Raw genomic sequence first — 18,319 nt, 5'->3', positions numbered from 1 at the left:
CTAAGCTAGATCTTAAGGAGCTGCCATCTAATTTGAGATATGCTTTCCTAGGGCCTGACCAGACTCTTCATGTAATAATTTCTTCAAATTTGACTTCTAGCCAGGAAGAGGAGTTACTTAAAGTGTTAAAACATAATAAGGAAGCCCTAGGTTGGACCATGGCTGATATCAAGGGTACAAGCCCTTCCATTATGCAACATCATATACATCTTATGGAGGATTCCAAACCATCCATGGAACCCCAAAGAAGAGCTAGCCCAGTGATGATGGAAGCCATTAAGAAAGAGATCCTAAAATGCTTGGATCATGGAATAATTTATCCTATTTCTGACAGCCAATGGGTAAGCCCAGTTCACGTAGTGCCTAAGAAGTCTGGTGTGACTGTAGTTCCCAATGCCAATAATGAACTAATTCCAGCCCGTGTCCAATCAGGTTGGAGAGTGTGCATTGACTACGGGAAGTTAAATGCGGCAACCTGGAAGGACCACTTCCCATTGCCATTCATTGACCAGATGTTAGAGAGGTTAGCTGGACATGAATACTATTGCTTTCTTGATGGATATTCCGGCTATAACCAAATCCCAATTGCTTTAGAGGACCAACATAAGACCACTTTTACATGCCCATATGGAACATTTGCTTACAGGCGTATGCCCTTTGGGCTTTGCAATGCCCCTGCTACGTTCCAACGATGCATGATGAGCATTTTTTCTGACATGGTCAAAAAATTCTTAGAAGTATTTATGGATGACTTTTCAATTCATGGGAATTCCTATTCTGAATGTCTTCATCATCTTTCCCTAGTTTTGAAAAGGTGCATATCTAAGAATTTGGTTTTGAATTGGGAGAAATGCCATTTTATGGTTAAATCTGGTATTGTTTTAGGCCATGTAATATCCAAGGAGGGAATTAAGGTAGATAGAGCCAAAGTGGATTTAATTGATAATTTACCACCTCCTCAATCTGTTAAGGATGTTCGGTCTTTTCTAGGGCATGCAGGCTTCTACAGAAGGTTTATTAAGAACTTTAGTCAGTTAGCCCGACCTCTCACTTTATTACTTGTCAAAGATCAGACTTTTGAGTTTTCCAAAGAGTGCCTAGAATCCTTCAAGCAACTTAAGAAGGAGTTGACCAATGCACCCATTGTTCAACCACCTGTTTGGACTGAACCTTTTGAACTGATGTGTGATGCTTCGGATTTTGCCATAGGGAGCAGTTTTAGGTCAAAGGATTAATAAGTTACCCACTGTCATTTACTATGCTAGTAGGACCTTAAATGATGCACAACTCAATTATACAACCACTGAAAAAGAATTTTTAGCTGTTGTGTTTGCATTAGAAAAGTTTCGGTCTTACTTAGATGGTTCACATGTGGTGGTGTATACTGATCATTCTGCTCTCAGATACCTAGTTCAGAAGAAGGATGCCAAAGCCCGTCTCATTAGGTGGGTTTTACTTTTGCAAGAGTTTGATTTAGAAATTAGGGATAAGAAAGGAGTTGAAAACCTAGTTGCAGACCATTTATCCCGGCTTCCCAATTCCTTGACTGTTGATTCTCCAGTCAACGAGAACTTTCCAGATGAACAATTATTTGCAATGTCTAGTGAACCATGGTTTGCTGACATTGTCAACTTCTTAGTTTCAGGTGTGACTCCGGATCACTGGTCCACCCAAGATAAGTATAGGTTTCATTCCCAAGTTAAGCACTTTTTCTGGGATGATCCTTATTTGTTTAAGATATGTCCGGATCAGATTATCCGACGATGTGTTCCTGATCACGAACAACATTCCATTCTCTCTTTTTGTCATGATCATGCATGTGGTGGACACTTTGGACCTAAGAAGACTGCCACAAAGGTTCTCCAATACGGATTTTATTCGCCCACTCTTTTTAGAGATGCTTTTGATTTTTGCAAGGCTTTCCCCGCCTGCCAGTCTTTTGGCCGTATCAATAAGAGGAACATGATGCCTCTCAACCCTATTTTGGTAGTTGAGATCTTTGATGTATGGGGCATCGATTTTATGGGATCATTCCCTAATTCCTTTGGGAATTTGTACATACTTTTGGCCGTTGATTATGTTTCTAAATGGATAGAGGCCATACCTTGTAAAACTAATGACCACAAAGTGGTGGTCCAGTTTCTCAAAGGGAACATTTTTTCCCGCTTTGGTGCACCACGTGCAATAATTAGTGATAGGGGTACTCATTTTTGTAATCGGCCTTTTGAGGCCCTAATGAAAAAGTATGGGATCACCCATAAGTTATCTACCCCTTATCACCCCCAAACTAGTGGCCAAGTGGAGGTGTCTAATAGGCAGATCAAACAAATCTTGGAGAAAACTGTTAATCCCAACCGTAAGGATTGGTCCCTTAGGCTCATTGATGCCTTGTGGGCCCATCGGACTGCATTCAAGACTGACCTTGGCCAGTCTCCCTACCGTTTGGTATATGGGAAAGCGTGTCACTTACCAGTTGAGTTAGAGCATAAGGCCTTTTGGGCTATTAAGAAGCTTAACTTTGATTTGTCTGATGCGGGAATTCATCGTAGGCTCCAACTATCTGAGTTGGAGGAACTTAGGAATGATGCCTATGAAAGTTCTAGGATTTACAAGGAAAAGACCAAAGCTTTCCATGATAAGCACATTCTGTGCAAATCTTTTGCAATTAGTGATAAGGTTTTATTGTACAACTCTCGATTGCATCTTTTCCCTGGTAAGCTTAGATCCCGATGGGATGGCCCATTTATTGTCCATAATGTATATCCCCATGGGGCTGTGGAGATTTTGAATCCAGGAACAGGGGTAATTTCGAAGGTTAATGGTCAGCGTTTGAAACCGTTCCTCGAGTTTCCTACTACTAGTAGTGAAGAGGTCATGGATCTCCATGAACCTTTTTACACTGATGACTAATTTTTAATCATGTATGACCCCCTTGCATTGTCTTTGCTTTTAATTTTTTTTCCATGCATTGAGGACATTGCATGACTTAAGTGTGGGGGAGGGAAACCAGTTTTTGTTTTTTTTCTTTCACTTTGTTTTGTTTGTTTTTCTTTTTATTTTTGAGCTTGCTAAGGATGAAGTCCTACTTTGGCTTTTGGCTAATGATCAGACCATTCGGATGCTTGATGTATGAAAATAAAAGTTTTGACGAAGGTACCCATTTTGAACGTATAAAACCCTGTTGAGAAGAAAGAAACAAGCATGTGTCTTGAGATGGGACTTTCTTTTGAAAAATAAGAGACCCTTGTCTTATGGTGATGGACCATATGTAAGTCTGTGGGTTCCTTGTACTTTTGATTTGGAGTTGAGACCTTCTTTTTAATTTTGGCATGGGTTGACAAATGCACAATTTTAAATGAAATGTGAAATCTGGTATAAAGAAGAATAAGAGTTGATTCCCTTGGAACTAGACAGGGCATTGCGCCTCAGGAAGCGTGGTGTCTTGATCGAAATTCCTTGGGAGGAAACTTCTGAAGTAACTCTAGCATCACTGCCTTTGTGGACATATGCAAAAAGCGAAGCTACATAGTAACTTGGGTGTCTGGTGTTTGCTCCACCATGTCATTCAAGCCAAAAGTAGTGGAGTAGAATAGAGTTTATTAAGCAGAAAAAAAAACAGAAAAAAATGTGCAAATGTCATTATTGCTTGGTAACATGTTTGGTCAAAAACACTCCAATGCTTTAGTCATTGGTTCCCTATTTCTTCACAAGTGGTTTTGCCTTAAGATAAGGATGTTTTGGAATGTCATTATTGCTTGGTAACATGTTTGGTCAAAAACACTCCAACGCTTTAGTCATTGGTTCCCTATTTCTTCACAAGTGGTTTTGCCTTAAGATAAGGATGTTTTGGAAGGGATGAGGTGAGTTCCAAATTAAGAAATATGCTAGTGCCTGGAATTGATAAAGGGTGATAAAAGTTCAAGTGTGGGGGTCCCTTGTAAGAGAAATTATCTTTGCTCTGGATCGGTATGAGCCTTACCTTTAGCCAAAGTTGGGATTTGTTTATTCTGAATTTTGAGTGTATATTCACTACAAACACCCACGAGACACAACTCATCCACTAGGGTGACCTAGGGGTTTAAAGGCTTGTTGCACATGCTAAGTGCAACCGTGATTCCTACGAAAGTGAGTTAGGTTTTTTTTTATCATTATTCTTTTTCTTTTTGTTTTGCTCGAGGACTAGCAAAGTCTAAGTGTGGGGGAATTCTGATGAGCACATTTATGTGTGAAATCTAGGATAGTAAAACATGCATTTTACATATTTAGAATGGAGCTACCTTGGGTTTTACTCTCTTTTTGCAGGTTTTATATTTTCAAGGCCTTAAGGACTATCGGGAGCCATATCTTCAATTTTACACGTAAAGAGGTCCTATTTCTTTCCATGGTTGCGAAGAGGACAAAATTCTGAGCAAGATGGACGTGTTCAATTAAAAGTACACATTCGTTTGGTCACCCGTACAAATGATTATTCTTTTTCGGGTCAGAAAAAGAATAATGGATCAGAACTGAACCGAGATGCAGAACCAGCCCGTTTGCAATTGTCCCAGACGTACAAAGAATACTCCAAATGCCAACAAGGATCGATGGACCACATCTTTAAGTGATTAAAGATTTGTTTTTGGTAACAACAACTACCTAGCTTAGTTGGTGAGCTATGGTGTATAAAATTCTCTTGCTCACCAAGAGGTCTCAAGTTTGAATCTTATGGTTGTTTTTTTTAGAGATTTTGTTGAAGATTTCCTGTTTTTCACTCACTTAAAGCACTAAGGGCATGGAGGGGATTTCCACATCAAATTAGAAGCAAGGAAAATTGTGGAAGCAAGAAGAGAAGAAAAAAAAAAAAAAAAGGAAAGAGAAAAAAAGGGGAGAACCAAAGATTGTCCAAATCTTCTCTCTCCTCCACATCATCACCAAATATTGTTCAAATCACACAAAGAAGAAGAAAATCGACCCTAGGACAGAGAAAAAGAAGAAAAAAAAATTAGGAAAAAAAAATGAAAGAAAATAAGCAAAAAAAAATTATAGGTAAATTTATTTCTCTCTTCTCTCTCCTCCACCTTAGCACTTTTGGACTCAAAAGATCTCACAATCAATTGTGGGTTTCTCTCTTTTAGGAAAGAGAAAATTGTTACCCTACCTCTCCATTCCCTATAAATACAACTCATGTAAGAGGAGGAGACACAATTCATTCTTCTTCTAGTTTTCTTTAGTTGCTCTCTCTCTTCCTCTTTCTCTCTTTAGTTCTAGTTCTTCTCTATTTTTGCTTTAATCACTTTTGTAATAGTTTTTTTTATTTCAATTAATGCAAGTACTCTTTTATTTTTATTCAGTTCTTTTTATGTTTATGATTTATGCAATTGAGTTGTAATTTTTTAAGTTATAGTTCTAGGCTTAGATCTAGGTGACAAGATCACGAGCCGTGGAGTAATTTTTTTTTCAAGTTCAAGCATTGATTCAAGTAAGTAGGCTCCTTCAGTAGTCTTCTCTCCCCCCTCTCATTCCCTCTTCTGACTACCCTTTCTTTCTTAATTTAGGATTTTTATTTTCAGTCGTTACATTATTGCTATCCTTTTTCCCCAAGGTTCATGGCTAGTGTATGTGTTGGCTTTGCCCCTCCTAGCCATAGAACCATCAATTTATTGCTTTTATTTTAATTGTCTCCCTTTCCCTAAAGCCAAGTAGAGAAACCCTTGTAAGAGTGACTCTCTGGTCAAGTAGGGAAGCTCATATTATGATGCATCCCTCGGGCTAAGTAGAGAAACCTACTTGTGAGTCTCTCTCTAGCTTTATCCCCTTTCTTTTACTTTATTTTTATTTCAGTATTTTTTTTTCTTTTATTTATTTATTATTATTTTTTTTTAATTGCGTGGCTTGCGTCTTTAAATTCTTAGATGACGAATGGTTAGGACGTTATTTTAGATACTTATGTTTTGGACGGTAATTAGAATTAGATCACAACCATTAATCGGTTCACTTTCGCATTATTAAAAGAAATAAAAAATAAAGTGGCTGCTCTCCCTGTGTTCGACCCGTAGCTACACTGATCCGTACGCTTGCGGTTACATTTTAAATCTCAAACAGCGGCCCCCCCAGAACAAAGCCCCACCTCTCTTTCTTTCCCCCCTTTACCAAACCCTACCCATGCAAGCACCCATACCTTTCCATGATCACCTAAAATCCGCCCATGCAACCACCCACATCTTGCCATAGGCACCAAGCCCCAACCTTGCACGCCCCGTGTGCACCAGCCCTTGCCTTGCGCGCCCTGTGTGCACCAGCTCCTACACCTTATGCCCCCATACATTACCTGGCACCCCTGCACATTACCTAGTACCCCCGCCTACTGCCCGGTGCCCCCGTCCACTGCCCGGGACCCTCGCCAATGACCAGCATCCTCACTCCAATGATCGAATTTATGAGGAGATTCCCTCTTCACCCACTTGTGTACTCCGCACCATCCCGCTAGCGTATCCTACACCGCGACCTCCCATTGGCCCAAAAAAGTATTTTTTTCACACTATTGGCTAAAAAAGCATATATTTTTCCTCCATTGGCCAAAAAATTACCTCTCTCACCCCATTGGCCAAAAAAAATCATCTTTTCATCTCATTAGCCAAAAAGATTCACCTTTAACCCCATTGACCTAAGAATTTACTTTGTTATCCCATTGGCCAAGAAAATCCACTTTTTTTACCCCATTGGCCAAGGAAATCCCCACTTCCCCCCCCCCCAATTGGCCCAAAAAATCTATAAATGCCTCCCCTCCCTTTGGTTTTTCACACTCAAGCCTCCTAGTGAACACCCCTTGTAGAGAAGCTCTACCCTCTCTCCTCCCCCCTTTGAGGTTTTTCAAGTCTTCGAAGAGATCTTCATAAGATTCGAAGTGTTCATCGGGCCTTCGAAGTTCTTTAATCATCCGAAATGTTTTGAGTGAGCATTTTGTGTTGGAGAAACTTTGCTTTCGTTTCCCCCCTTTTGAGGTTCTTCAAGTCTTCAAAGCGATCTTCATAGATTCGAAGTATTCTTCGGGCCTTCGAAGTTCCTCAATCATTCAAATTTCATCAAGCCCTCCCATAGACTATTCCTAGTAGAAGCCCTATCAGAGTGCCACCTCAGTCTAGCCCTCCCATAGCCTATTCCTAGCAGAAGCTTTGCCAGAGTGCTACCTCATCATAGCCCTCCCATAACCTATCCCCAGTGGAAGCTATGCCAGAGTGCCAACTCAGCCTAGCCTTCTCATAGCCTATTCCTAGTGAAAGCTCTGTCGGAGTGCCACTTCATCATAGCCCTCCCATAGCCTATCCCCAGCGGAAGTTCTGCTAGAGCGCCACCTCGGCCTAGCCCTCCTATAGCCTATTCTTAGAGGAAGCTCTATCAAAGTGCCACCTCATCATAGCCTTCCCATAGCCTATCCCTAGCGGAAGCTTGGCCGAACTATCACCTCAATCGAAATCCAGAAGTAGCCCCTCCCTAGTGGAAGCTCTACCAAACTGTCACCTCAGCCTAAGCCCAGAAGTAGCCTTACCTAGCCGAAGTTCTACCCAAATTCAAATCCGAAAGTAATTGTTCCTAGCCAAAACTCTGTCCGAATATTACCATAGTCAACATCTCAAGAAAAAAGAAGTTGGAGGTCAAAACCATCTTCCCCTGAGCCGAGAGAATTCACTAAAAGTTCATACCAGCATTGATCAAGGGGTCCATCCCTCTTGACCCGAAACAAAGGTCAAGCTTAGGTATAATTTCTCAGCCAAATTAGCATAATGTAGATTTTATACTGACCTTGCTTTAGTGTATATAATTATTTAAATTCAGTCAATATATATATGTGTGATATCCTAGCCATGCATGCGGAATAGGAATAATCGTGAAAAATGTTCGTTCTCAAGCATCTAGTAGGAAGATCGGTTGAACCAGGTAGATTAGGCGCCTAACATTTTCCCAATTTTACTACCTGACACGTGCCCTAAATCTCTGGATCAAACCAACTTTTGGGCCCTTTTCTCAGGAATTGGGCCCACCCCCGCCTATAATCCTAGGTGGCAAGTCCAAACCCTTTTGTATGATCACAATCCCCCGTATTGGACCATCATCAAATACCTGTCTCAATGACGACCTTTACACTCCTACGAAATAGGCCTCCACGTATCTCCAAGCGACAGTACAGCGGTGTGAGGCCTTAGGTAAAACACACACAACACATCCCTCCCTATGAAAGAGAAAGAGAGGAGAGAGGGCAAAATGCAAGTCTTCCCCCCCCCCACAAAGGGAAGAAGAGATCTCCGGCTAATACCCTCATAGTTGCCAATAGCACAAACTCATGCACGCCACCAAATCACGATCTGGTCAACGTGGCCTAATCACAACCCTTAATCTGAGATCAAGTAACTTCTACTTATAACACTCATCCCCTCCTTCAAAGTTCTGTTCTATAAACCCTAGGAGACCAAATTTCAAGATTTACACAAAACCCCTCAACTTTTCAAAACACTTGCGGAAACACCCTCTCTTACACTAAGAGAATTTGGCCAAAATCCAATTTAGATTTTTGGACCAGGTTCATGGAAATACCCATAATTTCTTCATGACTCCAAATCGAGACGAAATGAAAATCTTTAAAACTAAGACTCGATGCTCAACAACTTTCCAAAGGACCCAATCATCAAACTCATCTACACAATATTTCTCCTAACATTTTGGTTGTCATAACTTCCTCATATAGAATTGAAATGAGATGAAGCCAAGTGCATTGGAAATATTGGATTATTTTTGCAAGGTTACATCTAGGAATTGTCTTCTAGACCAATAATCTTCAATGTCGAAACGGTCATGATTGCTAAAATAAGCCAATTTTTTTCTCGCAGATGCCATAAATTGTTCATATAGTATCAAAATGGGACAAAATCAGGTGTGCTAGAAAGATTAATTTACACTCAAACTCTTTTATGAAGGAACCATCTTCTAGAAAAATCATTTTCACTACTGAAAATGCTCCCAAATGTAAATAGGCCAAACTTTCCAGATTTGACCCGGAATCCACACCACCTATCATGGATGACTCAATCCACTCCATAAACATCATGTAACATATACATCTCATCGGATGCTATCACATCACCCAAACGTCATCACTGCCATGTGATCAAGGTTGCCAAAAATGACAACTAGTAAAAGACATTAACATGAAGAGAGGTTCATAGAAGAACAAGAAAAAACTTTGATGCGGTGGGCAAACATATATAATACTTATTTCATTCATTCTTAACACTTATAATAGTCAGTGTGGTTAACTTACTTCCGACACAAAGAGAGCGTTGAACTTCAGTCCCTTCTAGTTGGCAATGGGGCAATAGCCTCTGACGTCCCACACTATTGCAACAAGAGGGCTTTCCCATCAGCCTACTTTGTCAACAGGTGGCAATAGTGCAATGACCTATCCCAAACCTACTTAGATGAAGCAACAAGGCGTATGAAGGTAGCAATATTCCTTCTTGGAGATAACTCCAAAGAAAAAGAATTGGGAACAAGCTACGGAGGGAAAATACGAAAGTGACCTAAAATTTCACTCAAGAGTGGTGTGACAGGAATCTAAATCCCCCTAGGAAGAATTCCTCATAGAGGCAAACTTCATCACCTGCCGAATAGAGGACTCAGAGGCTGATGGATTCGAGGATATGGCACTTCCTCCCAATCTCGACCAATTCCTCGGTGGTCACTGTACTGTGGAAGTTTTTCACCTCAAACCCCACAAAAGGGTCAGTGAAGGCTAAACCAATTCCCTGAGAGGCCCAGGGACGGCTAAGTTGGGCTCCCCCGTGGCAGTCAGCAGTAGGGCAAGGCAGAAACTGGGGCAATTCCAATGGAGGGCTTTGTTAAAGGAATAATTTCCTCAGAGTAAAGGGCCCTATTGGTGCCGGTGATTGCCTCTACTTCCGCCACCGGACTAGCACCGAAATAATCCATTGAAATGGTAGAAAGAAGAACCTATAAAGAAGAGAAGAAAGGAAAAAACATAAGTAAGGAAAGGGCCTTACTGGAAATATAGACGAGGCCAAGCATCATGGAGATGAAGACTTGACATCTAGGGTGATCATGAACCTGAGTGGGCTAACCAAAGCGTCCAATAAAGGGCCATGAAAGAGTTGTAGACAATGGGTGTGCAGGAGCTCTTGGGGAAGATGATGGCGAAGAAGAAGATGATGAAGAAAGAAGAATCGGTTATAAGCATAAGGAAGTGGGGACATTAAATGCCAGACCACGACATGACACATTTGACGAGGGGGTAGGGGCTTGAACTGAGTAGGTGCAATGTTCAGCTCCTCATCTCTCAACCGACGATGGGGATAGACAATGTTGCATCTCCCCCTTCATCTACCCATTGATAACAACCCAATCAATTGACTTAAAGTTGACAATGCCTACCACCACCTAGACACTTTGGCCCAAAATTCGTAGGGCAGTAAATGAATAGATGGTGACTGCTCTCCCTTGGAGATTACTCTCCCTTCACCATGGCACTAGTTCATTGTTCAGTGGGAAGACTACCACAAATTGGGTGAAGTCTCGGTGGCAAGAAGGAATTGCTACCATAGCACTAATTCTCGTCAACCCTTACTGGCCGCTCGGACAGCCACTACAAAGACTAAGACTCACATTGGTTAGCTCGGTCGCTTAGCTTGGACCTTGTGTGAGACGGTCTACTACTCCTATAAATGTTTATGGATCCGTTGTAGTAGGGGGGCATTCTCTTATACACAAAATGTACTCACTAATACCAGCACGACACATGGAGCTAACACCAAGGGAGACGGGCTAGGGCCAAACCAGTCCTAGGAATCAAGGAAATAACCTAGGACTGGCTTAAGTTCTGGTTACCACCAAATCCACATTCGTTTGGAAAATAACCAAGCGAACGATCTACCAGTGCTCAGAGAATCTTTAATAAAAGAGACAACTCATTCACTGCAAGGAGATCCACTACTAGTCAAGTACGTAAACTTCAAGCAAGGAACATATCATTCCTAATCAAGAAAGATCACAAATAAAGACTCCTTGTCATCCCTTAAAGGAAGGGAAATCCCCCACTGATCGGGATATAGAAAGTTCCTACAATTGGAGTAATCATTATCTATGCACTCTCCAAAGATATCTCCTACTATGCTTAGACTCCTATTAACATTAGAACACTTACCAAGTTGGGAATCTCCATGACGACTACCTCACTCTAACCCCATCGATTAACATTCAGGTAAACCACATTTTAAGGGATCGGAACTTTTCCATTCAAATTGGAACTAATGTTTGTAGAGGGATTCGACTTAGGCATCGGAGAGTCCCCCATTGGAACAGCCCAATGCTCATTCTCTTTTGTTTGTTCTTCTATGAAAGATGTATAAAAGGCCTAGGATGATTTCTTGCTGCCAGGTTTAACTTCTGAAAACTAAAGCAACTGGTGATAAAGATCCACAATCACAAAAGAGAAATTGTTTTTTTTTTTTTTTTTTTTTTACTCTCTATGTCATTCTTGGTTCAGTTCTCCACCTAGATGTCGGGGATGAAACTTTGAAAATCTTTGGAGAATCACTTGTGGAGGTATCAATTCCATCCAGAAAAGCTTAAATTAAGAATGACTTAATTGTAGCCCTAATGATTTAAATATGTTGCATCAGTCTACACTTGATGGCTCTACAGTTTAGTCACTCCCTTTCTGTCTCTATATCTCTTTATATCATTCTTCAGTTTCTACTTCCTATTTTGTGTGTATCAGTCTACACTTGATGGCTCTACAGTTCAGTCAGTCTCTTTCGGTCTCTATACCTCTTTATATCATTCTTCAGTTTCTACTTCCTATTTTGTGTATTCAATCTATCTTCCTCAAGTATGTTGGGAAGGAAAAACAAAGGGGTTGCATATTACGAGACAAGGAGAGGGTGCCGAGGTGCGGCAAGATGAAGAGGGATTAAATTTGTTGTGGGAGAGGATTGTGGACAATGAGGGAGTCGGAAGAGTGGGTCCCACTTTGTTGCATTAAATTAAGAAAACACTTACAATGGTAGCCGGTCATGAGTCATGACTGAGAAGTAACAACTAGTTAACCAGTAAAAAGAAAAGATAATTTGGTCTTTTAAAAATTTCATGGGGAGGAGAAGATGCAAAAATTTTAAAGGAACGAAGTATGAAAAAAAAAATATGTAAAGAATGAAGCACTTTGACTAAATATGCGATGTATCAAAAAAAAATATATATATATATATGTTTTTTTTTTTTAATGAACCACCTGAGTCAAGATTATCGATTAAAGATTACGAGGAGAGCCCCGAGCATATCTACGAAGTGCCTCTTCTATACTCTATAGGCGGCTCAATTCAATTTGTAGACTACCATAGGTGACCTCATCAATTCTGATTTGGGTTAATCCAACTATAGAACCGGTCAGATTTTTCCCATTTTGGTTAACCCAACTGTAGAACCGGATAGATTTTGCCATATCCAGCGTCCGTAACCCAACTGTTAATCTGTTATTGCTTGCATCGCACGACCCATGTACCTCGAAGAAATATCGAAATCAGTAGAAGACGTGTGCATTCATTAATCCCCTTAGGCCTTAGGTGGGGTGGCTCCACGTGGCACGTATGTATATGGAAACAACCTCTTTCCCAAGATTTACTCAAAAAAAACTCTTCCCCAAGAAAATATAAAAAACTTCTACGGATAAAGTGGGCCCCAATGCGTCTTTCTCACCCCTCTTCGTCTCACGTCACGTCACTACTAGGCCCCACCTAGGGATTTTGGATAACTATGCACCTAACGAGATCCAAATTCTTATTTCTCTCTCTACTCTTACCTTCGACCCCACGTGACTCTATTAATTCTGTCCACATCAGCCCCTTCTGCCTAATTAATCATACGTGCCACCCAACGTGACGTGTCTCTCTTTCCCGCAAGTTACCGCGAACCGGCCCAACAACTCCCGCCAAATCAGTCAAAATTTCTCCGACATTTAAAACTGATCACCGATATTTTTCGGACACGTATCGGTATCATTCGTGATTGACACGATCGCAACACATTCGTAATACGGAACTGACACATGTCTACCCTCCACACGCCGCTGAAAATGTTAAGAAGGAAACAGTCTCACGGAGAAGAGGAAAGTAAATCTATAGAATCGTTATCCCTTAACGAGCCAGCTGGAGCTTATCCAGGCGCGTGACGGGGGCGGCATTTACAGCTGTAGTTACCAATGCCGACACGTGTCCAGTTCTTAAACCTTTGACAAATCTTCATCTCTTTCAAATTACTAAACCATCCTCACCTCTTGACCCATATCCTTCAATTGTTATTGAGGGTAATTCGTCATTTCAGAAATGGAGGACGGGTTATTACCGGGTTAGGTTTTCCTTGAATTTACAGTTACCTCAGATAAGAAAGAGAAGATAGAGGCAGTGATGAAGCGCTCAAAGAAAAGCAGCTCTGGTTATGTGGAGAGATCAGACGAATCGGTAACAGATATAAAGTAGAAGAGCGACGAGTTGCATTGATGGGGCTGGCGTCGTTTTGTCGAAGTCGCACATAAACCTTCCTTGTTTATCAGGTTCTGTTCTTCTTTTTCGTCTCTCCTCTGCTCATAGAGCGTTTTTTTATGGGTTTCTTTCTTTCTCTGATGATTCTGATTCTTCTTCGGCCCATGAAGGTTTCGCTTCTTGTCTGTAATACCCGTTTATAAGACAGCTCCAGAAGTTTCAAATCCTAAAAAATTTCGCAACCCAGATTTCATTTCGATTAAAAAGTTTGTCTTTTGAGTCTAGTTTCTGTGTTTTTTGGGAGGAAAAGAAAAGAGATGTTCTCTAGATCGTGCGCGAATTTGTTGAATTTGGTCTCTTCCCGGGAGGATTTCCACAACATCGGTAGAACCATGAACCGGGTTCCAAGGGTGATGACCGTTCCTGGAATAATCTCTGATTTTGACGGCGATTATGACGATGAGGGTCGCAGTGATTGTGGGGGCTCCGATGTAGTGTCATCTGTTTCACAGGAACGGAGGATTATTGTTGCAAATCAGCTCCCGTTGAAAGCCCAGCGTGACTCGGAGAGAAAAAAATGGTCTTTTGAATGGGACAAGGACGCGCTTGTGTTGCAGCTCAAAGATGGGTTCTCGTCTGATGTCGAAGTTGTTTATGTTGGTTGCTTGAAGGCTGAGATCGATGTTTCACAGCAAGACGAGGTAGCCCAGTTGCTTCTCGACAAGTTCCGGTGCGTCCCTACATTTTTACCTACCAATATTCAGAATAAGTTCTATCATGGCTTCTGTAAGCAGCACTTGTGGCCTCTGTTCCATTACATGTTGCCTATATCGCCTAACCATGGAGCGCGTTTTGATCGCACTTTGTGGCAAGCCTATGTATCGGCCAACAAGATTTTTGCAGACAAAGTGATGGAAGTGATAAACCCAGATGAGGATTTTGTTTGGATTCATGATTATCATCTCATGGTGTTGCCCACCTTCTTGAGGAAACGCTTCCACCGAGTAAAGCTTGGATTTTTCCTTCACAGCCCTTTTCCCTCTTCAGAGATATATAGAACTTTGCCTGTGAGGGATGAGATCCTCCGGGCTTTACTTAATTCTGATCTTATTGGTTTCCATACGTTTGATTATGCAAGGCATTTCTTGTCCTGCTGTAGTAGGATGTTGGGTCTAGATTATGAATCTAAGAGGGGTTATATTGGGCTCGAGTATTTTGGCCGTACTGTGAGCATTAAGATTTTACCTGTTGGCGTACACATGGATCAGCTTGAATCTGTTCTGTCACTCCTGGAGACCGCCGAGAAGGCTCGAGAGCTGAAAGAACGATTTGAAGGGAAGATTGTAATGTTGGGTGTGGATGATATGGATATGTTCAAGGGTATCAGTTTTAAATTTCTTGCAATGGGGCAGCTCCTAGAACAGCACCCTGAACTGAAAGAGAAGGTGGTTTTGGTTCAGATTGCGAATCCTGCGAGGACTCAGGGTAAGGATGTTGAGGAAGTTCAAGATGAGACACATCTCATTGCAAAATCAATCAATGAGAAGTATGGAAAACCCGGGTATCAGCCGATTGTCTTCATCAATGGTCATGTTCCTACACTTGAGAAGGCTGCATATTATGCTATTTCTGAATGTTGCGTGGTGAATGCTGTGAGGGATGGAATGAATTTGGTCCCCTACAAGTACACAGTTTGCAGGCAAGGTAGCCCTGTTTTGGACGAGGCTTTGGGTATTTATGGGTCAAACACCCCAAGGAAGAGCATTATCGTCGTGTCCGAGTTCATTGGATGTTCCCCCTCTCTTAGTGGTGCCATTCGGGTCAATCCATGGAACATTGATGCAGTTTCTGAAGCCATGAATTTGGCAATCACCATGCCGGAGGCTGAAAAGCAAATGCGGCATGAGAAACACTACAAGTTTGTTAGCTCGCATGACGTTGCCTATTGGGCTCGGAGTTTTGATCAAGACTTAGAGAGAGCTTGCAGTGAGCATTTTCTCAGGAGGTGTTGGGGCATTGGGTTTGGTTTGGGCTTCAGGGTGGTTGCTTTGGGCCCTAATTTCAGGAAGCTTTCGGTTGAATACATCGTCTCTGCATATAAGAGGACAAATAGCCGAGTGATCCTTTTGGACTATGATGGCACAATGATGCCCCAAGCATCTGTCGACAAGACTCCTAGCAATGAAGTCATTTCGGTCTTGAATAGTTTATGCGTTGATCCAAAGAATATTATCTTCATTGTGAGTGGCAGAGGAAAGGATTCTCTAAGCAAATGGTTTTCTCCCTGTGAGAAGCTGGGTATTGCTGCTGAGCATGGTTACTTCACAAGGTAACTACTAAATTTATTCTCCTGTGGGGGGAGAGTAGATAAGTCTGATAACTTATCTTGATTGTTTTTCTTTTGTGACCCCTGAAATTTTTCTGTTTCTCATGTTGTAGATGGAGTAGGGATTCTAAATGGGAGTCTCCTTTATTAGCAACAGACTTTGCTTGGAAAAAGATTGCTGAGCCTGTGATGGAACCCTACACGGAGACAACGGATGGATCTTACATTGAGCATAAGGAGAGTGCACTAGTCTGGCACCATCAAGAAGCTGATCCAGATTTTGGGTCATGCCAGGCAAAGGAGCTGCTTGATCACCTGGAGAGTGTGCTTGCTAATGAGCCTGTTGTCGTTAAAAGAGGTCAACATATTGTTGAAGTGAAACCTCAGGTTAGCATTAGTAACCTCCATATTTCCTTGCCTACACACTGGAAATGTTGTTGTCATATGAATTATAATGAAAGCTCTTATCTGATAATTGCAGGGTGTAAGCAAGGGTATAGTTGTTGAGAACCTTATATCAACCATGTTGAGTAAGGGGAAGCCACCAGATTTCGTGCTTTGCATAGGAGATGATCGATCAGATGAAGACATGTTTGAGAGCATTGCAAGATCTGTCTCGAATCCATCCTTGCCGGCCATTGCAGAAGTGTTTGCCTGCACTGTAGGTCAGAAGCCGAGTAAGGCAAAATACTACCTCGATGATACTGTTGATGTCATCAAGCTGCTTCAAGGCCTTGCCACTGCAGCAGTGCAGCCATCAAAGACTGCACATTTTCAGGTTTCCTTTGAAGGGTCTCTTTGAAATGTGTTAGATTTGGCATCATCTGTTGTTTCAAGATGAGATGGGCTTCAAGGTTCAAAACAGAAAGTCTACAGACTGGCTTCGCTGTTGGAAGGAAAGGAATTGCTCTGGTCAGTAGCAAAGTTTCACTAGCTGCCTTTGTACAGAAGCATACATCCACAGGTCATTTGAAACCCAGTATACTGAAATTCAAGAACAGCCATGTTTTGAGCCATAAGCTCTGAACTTCTTCTCAAGATTTCCGATGTTTCTCCAACCAAAGATAAATAGACGGTTGAGCTGACATGGGACATCATGACACCAGAGTCGGCAACTATGGACAATGTCTTAACCATCTTCGTCTCCTTTTCTTATTCTTTTTCTTCTTTCATTACAATTACAATTTCTGAATTCTTACTCTTCTCTCATCAATGGAAGCAGTGTGATTCAACCCTTCCCCACCCCATTCCTCAAGGGTAAAGAAATCCTTGGGCAAAGGACGAGACAAAACAAAACAAATTTGGTGGGGAACCTTATAACCTTATCTACTCTGCTACGCTCACTCTCTTGCACATTTCCAAACTGCATGTTTCAAGCACCCCTAATTCATACTCGGAGTCCAAATGGCTAGTTCTCAACTTAGGCAATCTTTGTGTGAAAATCAATGAGGTTACTCAGTTCCTCAAACAATGGAACTTAAAAATTTTTGGTCATCAACCATCTGAAAAAAGGAAGAAAAATCTATTTGATTAAACTGCATCCCTTGGAATCTCTTGTCCCCAATGCAGATACCATCTCTAAAATCTCTGACGTGGAATGTAAACTGAAATCCCTCCTCGTAGATGAGAAAATCTTGTGGATGCAAAAGTCTAGGCAATTTTATATTAAGGATGGTGATAGAAATACCAAATTTTATCACGTTGTGACTAAGCAGAGTTACAACTTCTGATCCAGAAGAACGTCCTACCTCATCAATAATGAAGGATCTAAAATTTGTGACCTGCCCTCAGATGGCATCCCTTTTTTGGGAATATTTCCGCACCCTTTTCACCATGGTCGGACCACTAGATGCCAACTTCATTGAATCACTCTTCCCAGCTGTCCTCTTACCTTAGATGATAGCTATTCTTGGCAAGGTTCTAAAATTTGGAAATGGTCACAGGATTGGTCAAGGCTGATGTTATTCTGATACTGTTCTGATTATTCCTGATCGGACCTTATCGGTAGATCTATTTAGCTTGATCGGACCTTATCGGATAGATCTTACTTCTTTTTTTCTTATCTTTTTGATTTTTTAAATTAGTTTTTATTACGATTTTACCGTTGGACTATATGTGTGTATTGGGATTGGAAAGGTCAGAATCAGGGATCGATCAAGGTCGATACCATCCCAATCCGGCCAATAGTGATTGATCCAATCCGAATTTTAGAATGATGACTTCATCAAACCAATACTGAGTTCTTGGGTTTCGATGATCAATAGTGTGATCTAATTGCACTCTATTTGCATGCTTATTATCAATCAAGATTGATGGAGGCACATTTGAATCCATTAATCTCTCCAAAGGCATCACAAGGAAGCCTATTAAGCCCCAATGTTTCGATCACTCCTATGAAATGCCTTATCTGAACCTAAACCCCGACCTCAGTGTGAGGGTAGTAGCCGGAAGATGATATATCTCTCTTCCCCTT

At 41.4% G+C, this 18,319-nt stretch overlaps 1 protein-coding gene across 1 annotated transcript; it reads left to right on the top strand.

The window, feature by feature from the left end:
• Window positions 1-13,415: 13,415 nt before the first annotated feature.
• LOC122080729 (probable alpha,alpha-trehalose-phosphate synthase [UDP-forming] 9) lies at window positions 13,416-17,059 on the top strand. The gene is made up of 3 exons (XM_042647549.1): window positions 13,416-15,849; window positions 15,960-16,233; window positions 16,328-17,059. The coding sequence occupies exons 1-3, from the start codon at window positions 13,838-13,840 to the stop codon at window positions 16,646-16,648; spliced, it is 2,607 nt and encodes an 868-aa protein (XP_042503483.1). The 5' UTR covers window positions 13,416-13,837; the 3' UTR covers window positions 16,649-17,059.
• The last annotated feature ends 1,260 nt before the right edge of the window (window positions 17,060-18,319 follow it).

The sequence above is a fragment of the Macadamia integrifolia genome, chromosome 6 (genome assembly GCF_013358625.1).
Source record: "Macadamia integrifolia cultivar HAES 741 chromosome 6, SCU_Mint_v3, whole genome shotgun sequence".
Lineage (NCBI taxonomy): Eukaryota > Viridiplantae > Streptophyta > Magnoliopsida > Proteales > Proteaceae > Macadamia > Macadamia integrifolia.
The sequence above is the reverse complement of the archived record's forward strand: the minus strand, read 5'-3'. Positions and strand labels throughout refer to the sequence as shown.

Excerpts from the sequence above, each read along its gene's own strand:
- LOC122080729 (XM_042647549.1), top strand. The coding sequence starts at position 13,838 with ATGTTCTCTAGATCGTGCGCGAATTTGTTGAATTTGGTCTCTTCCCGG. Across the intron at positions 15,850-15,959 it reads GAGCATGGTTACTTCACAAG|ATGGAGTAGGGATTCTAAAT; the intron begins GTAACTACTAAA and ends CTCATGTTGTAG. Across the intron at positions 16,234-16,327 it reads TTGTTGAAGTGAAACCTCAG|GGTGTAAGCAAGGGTATAGT; the intron begins GTTAGCATTAGT and ends TGATAATTGCAG.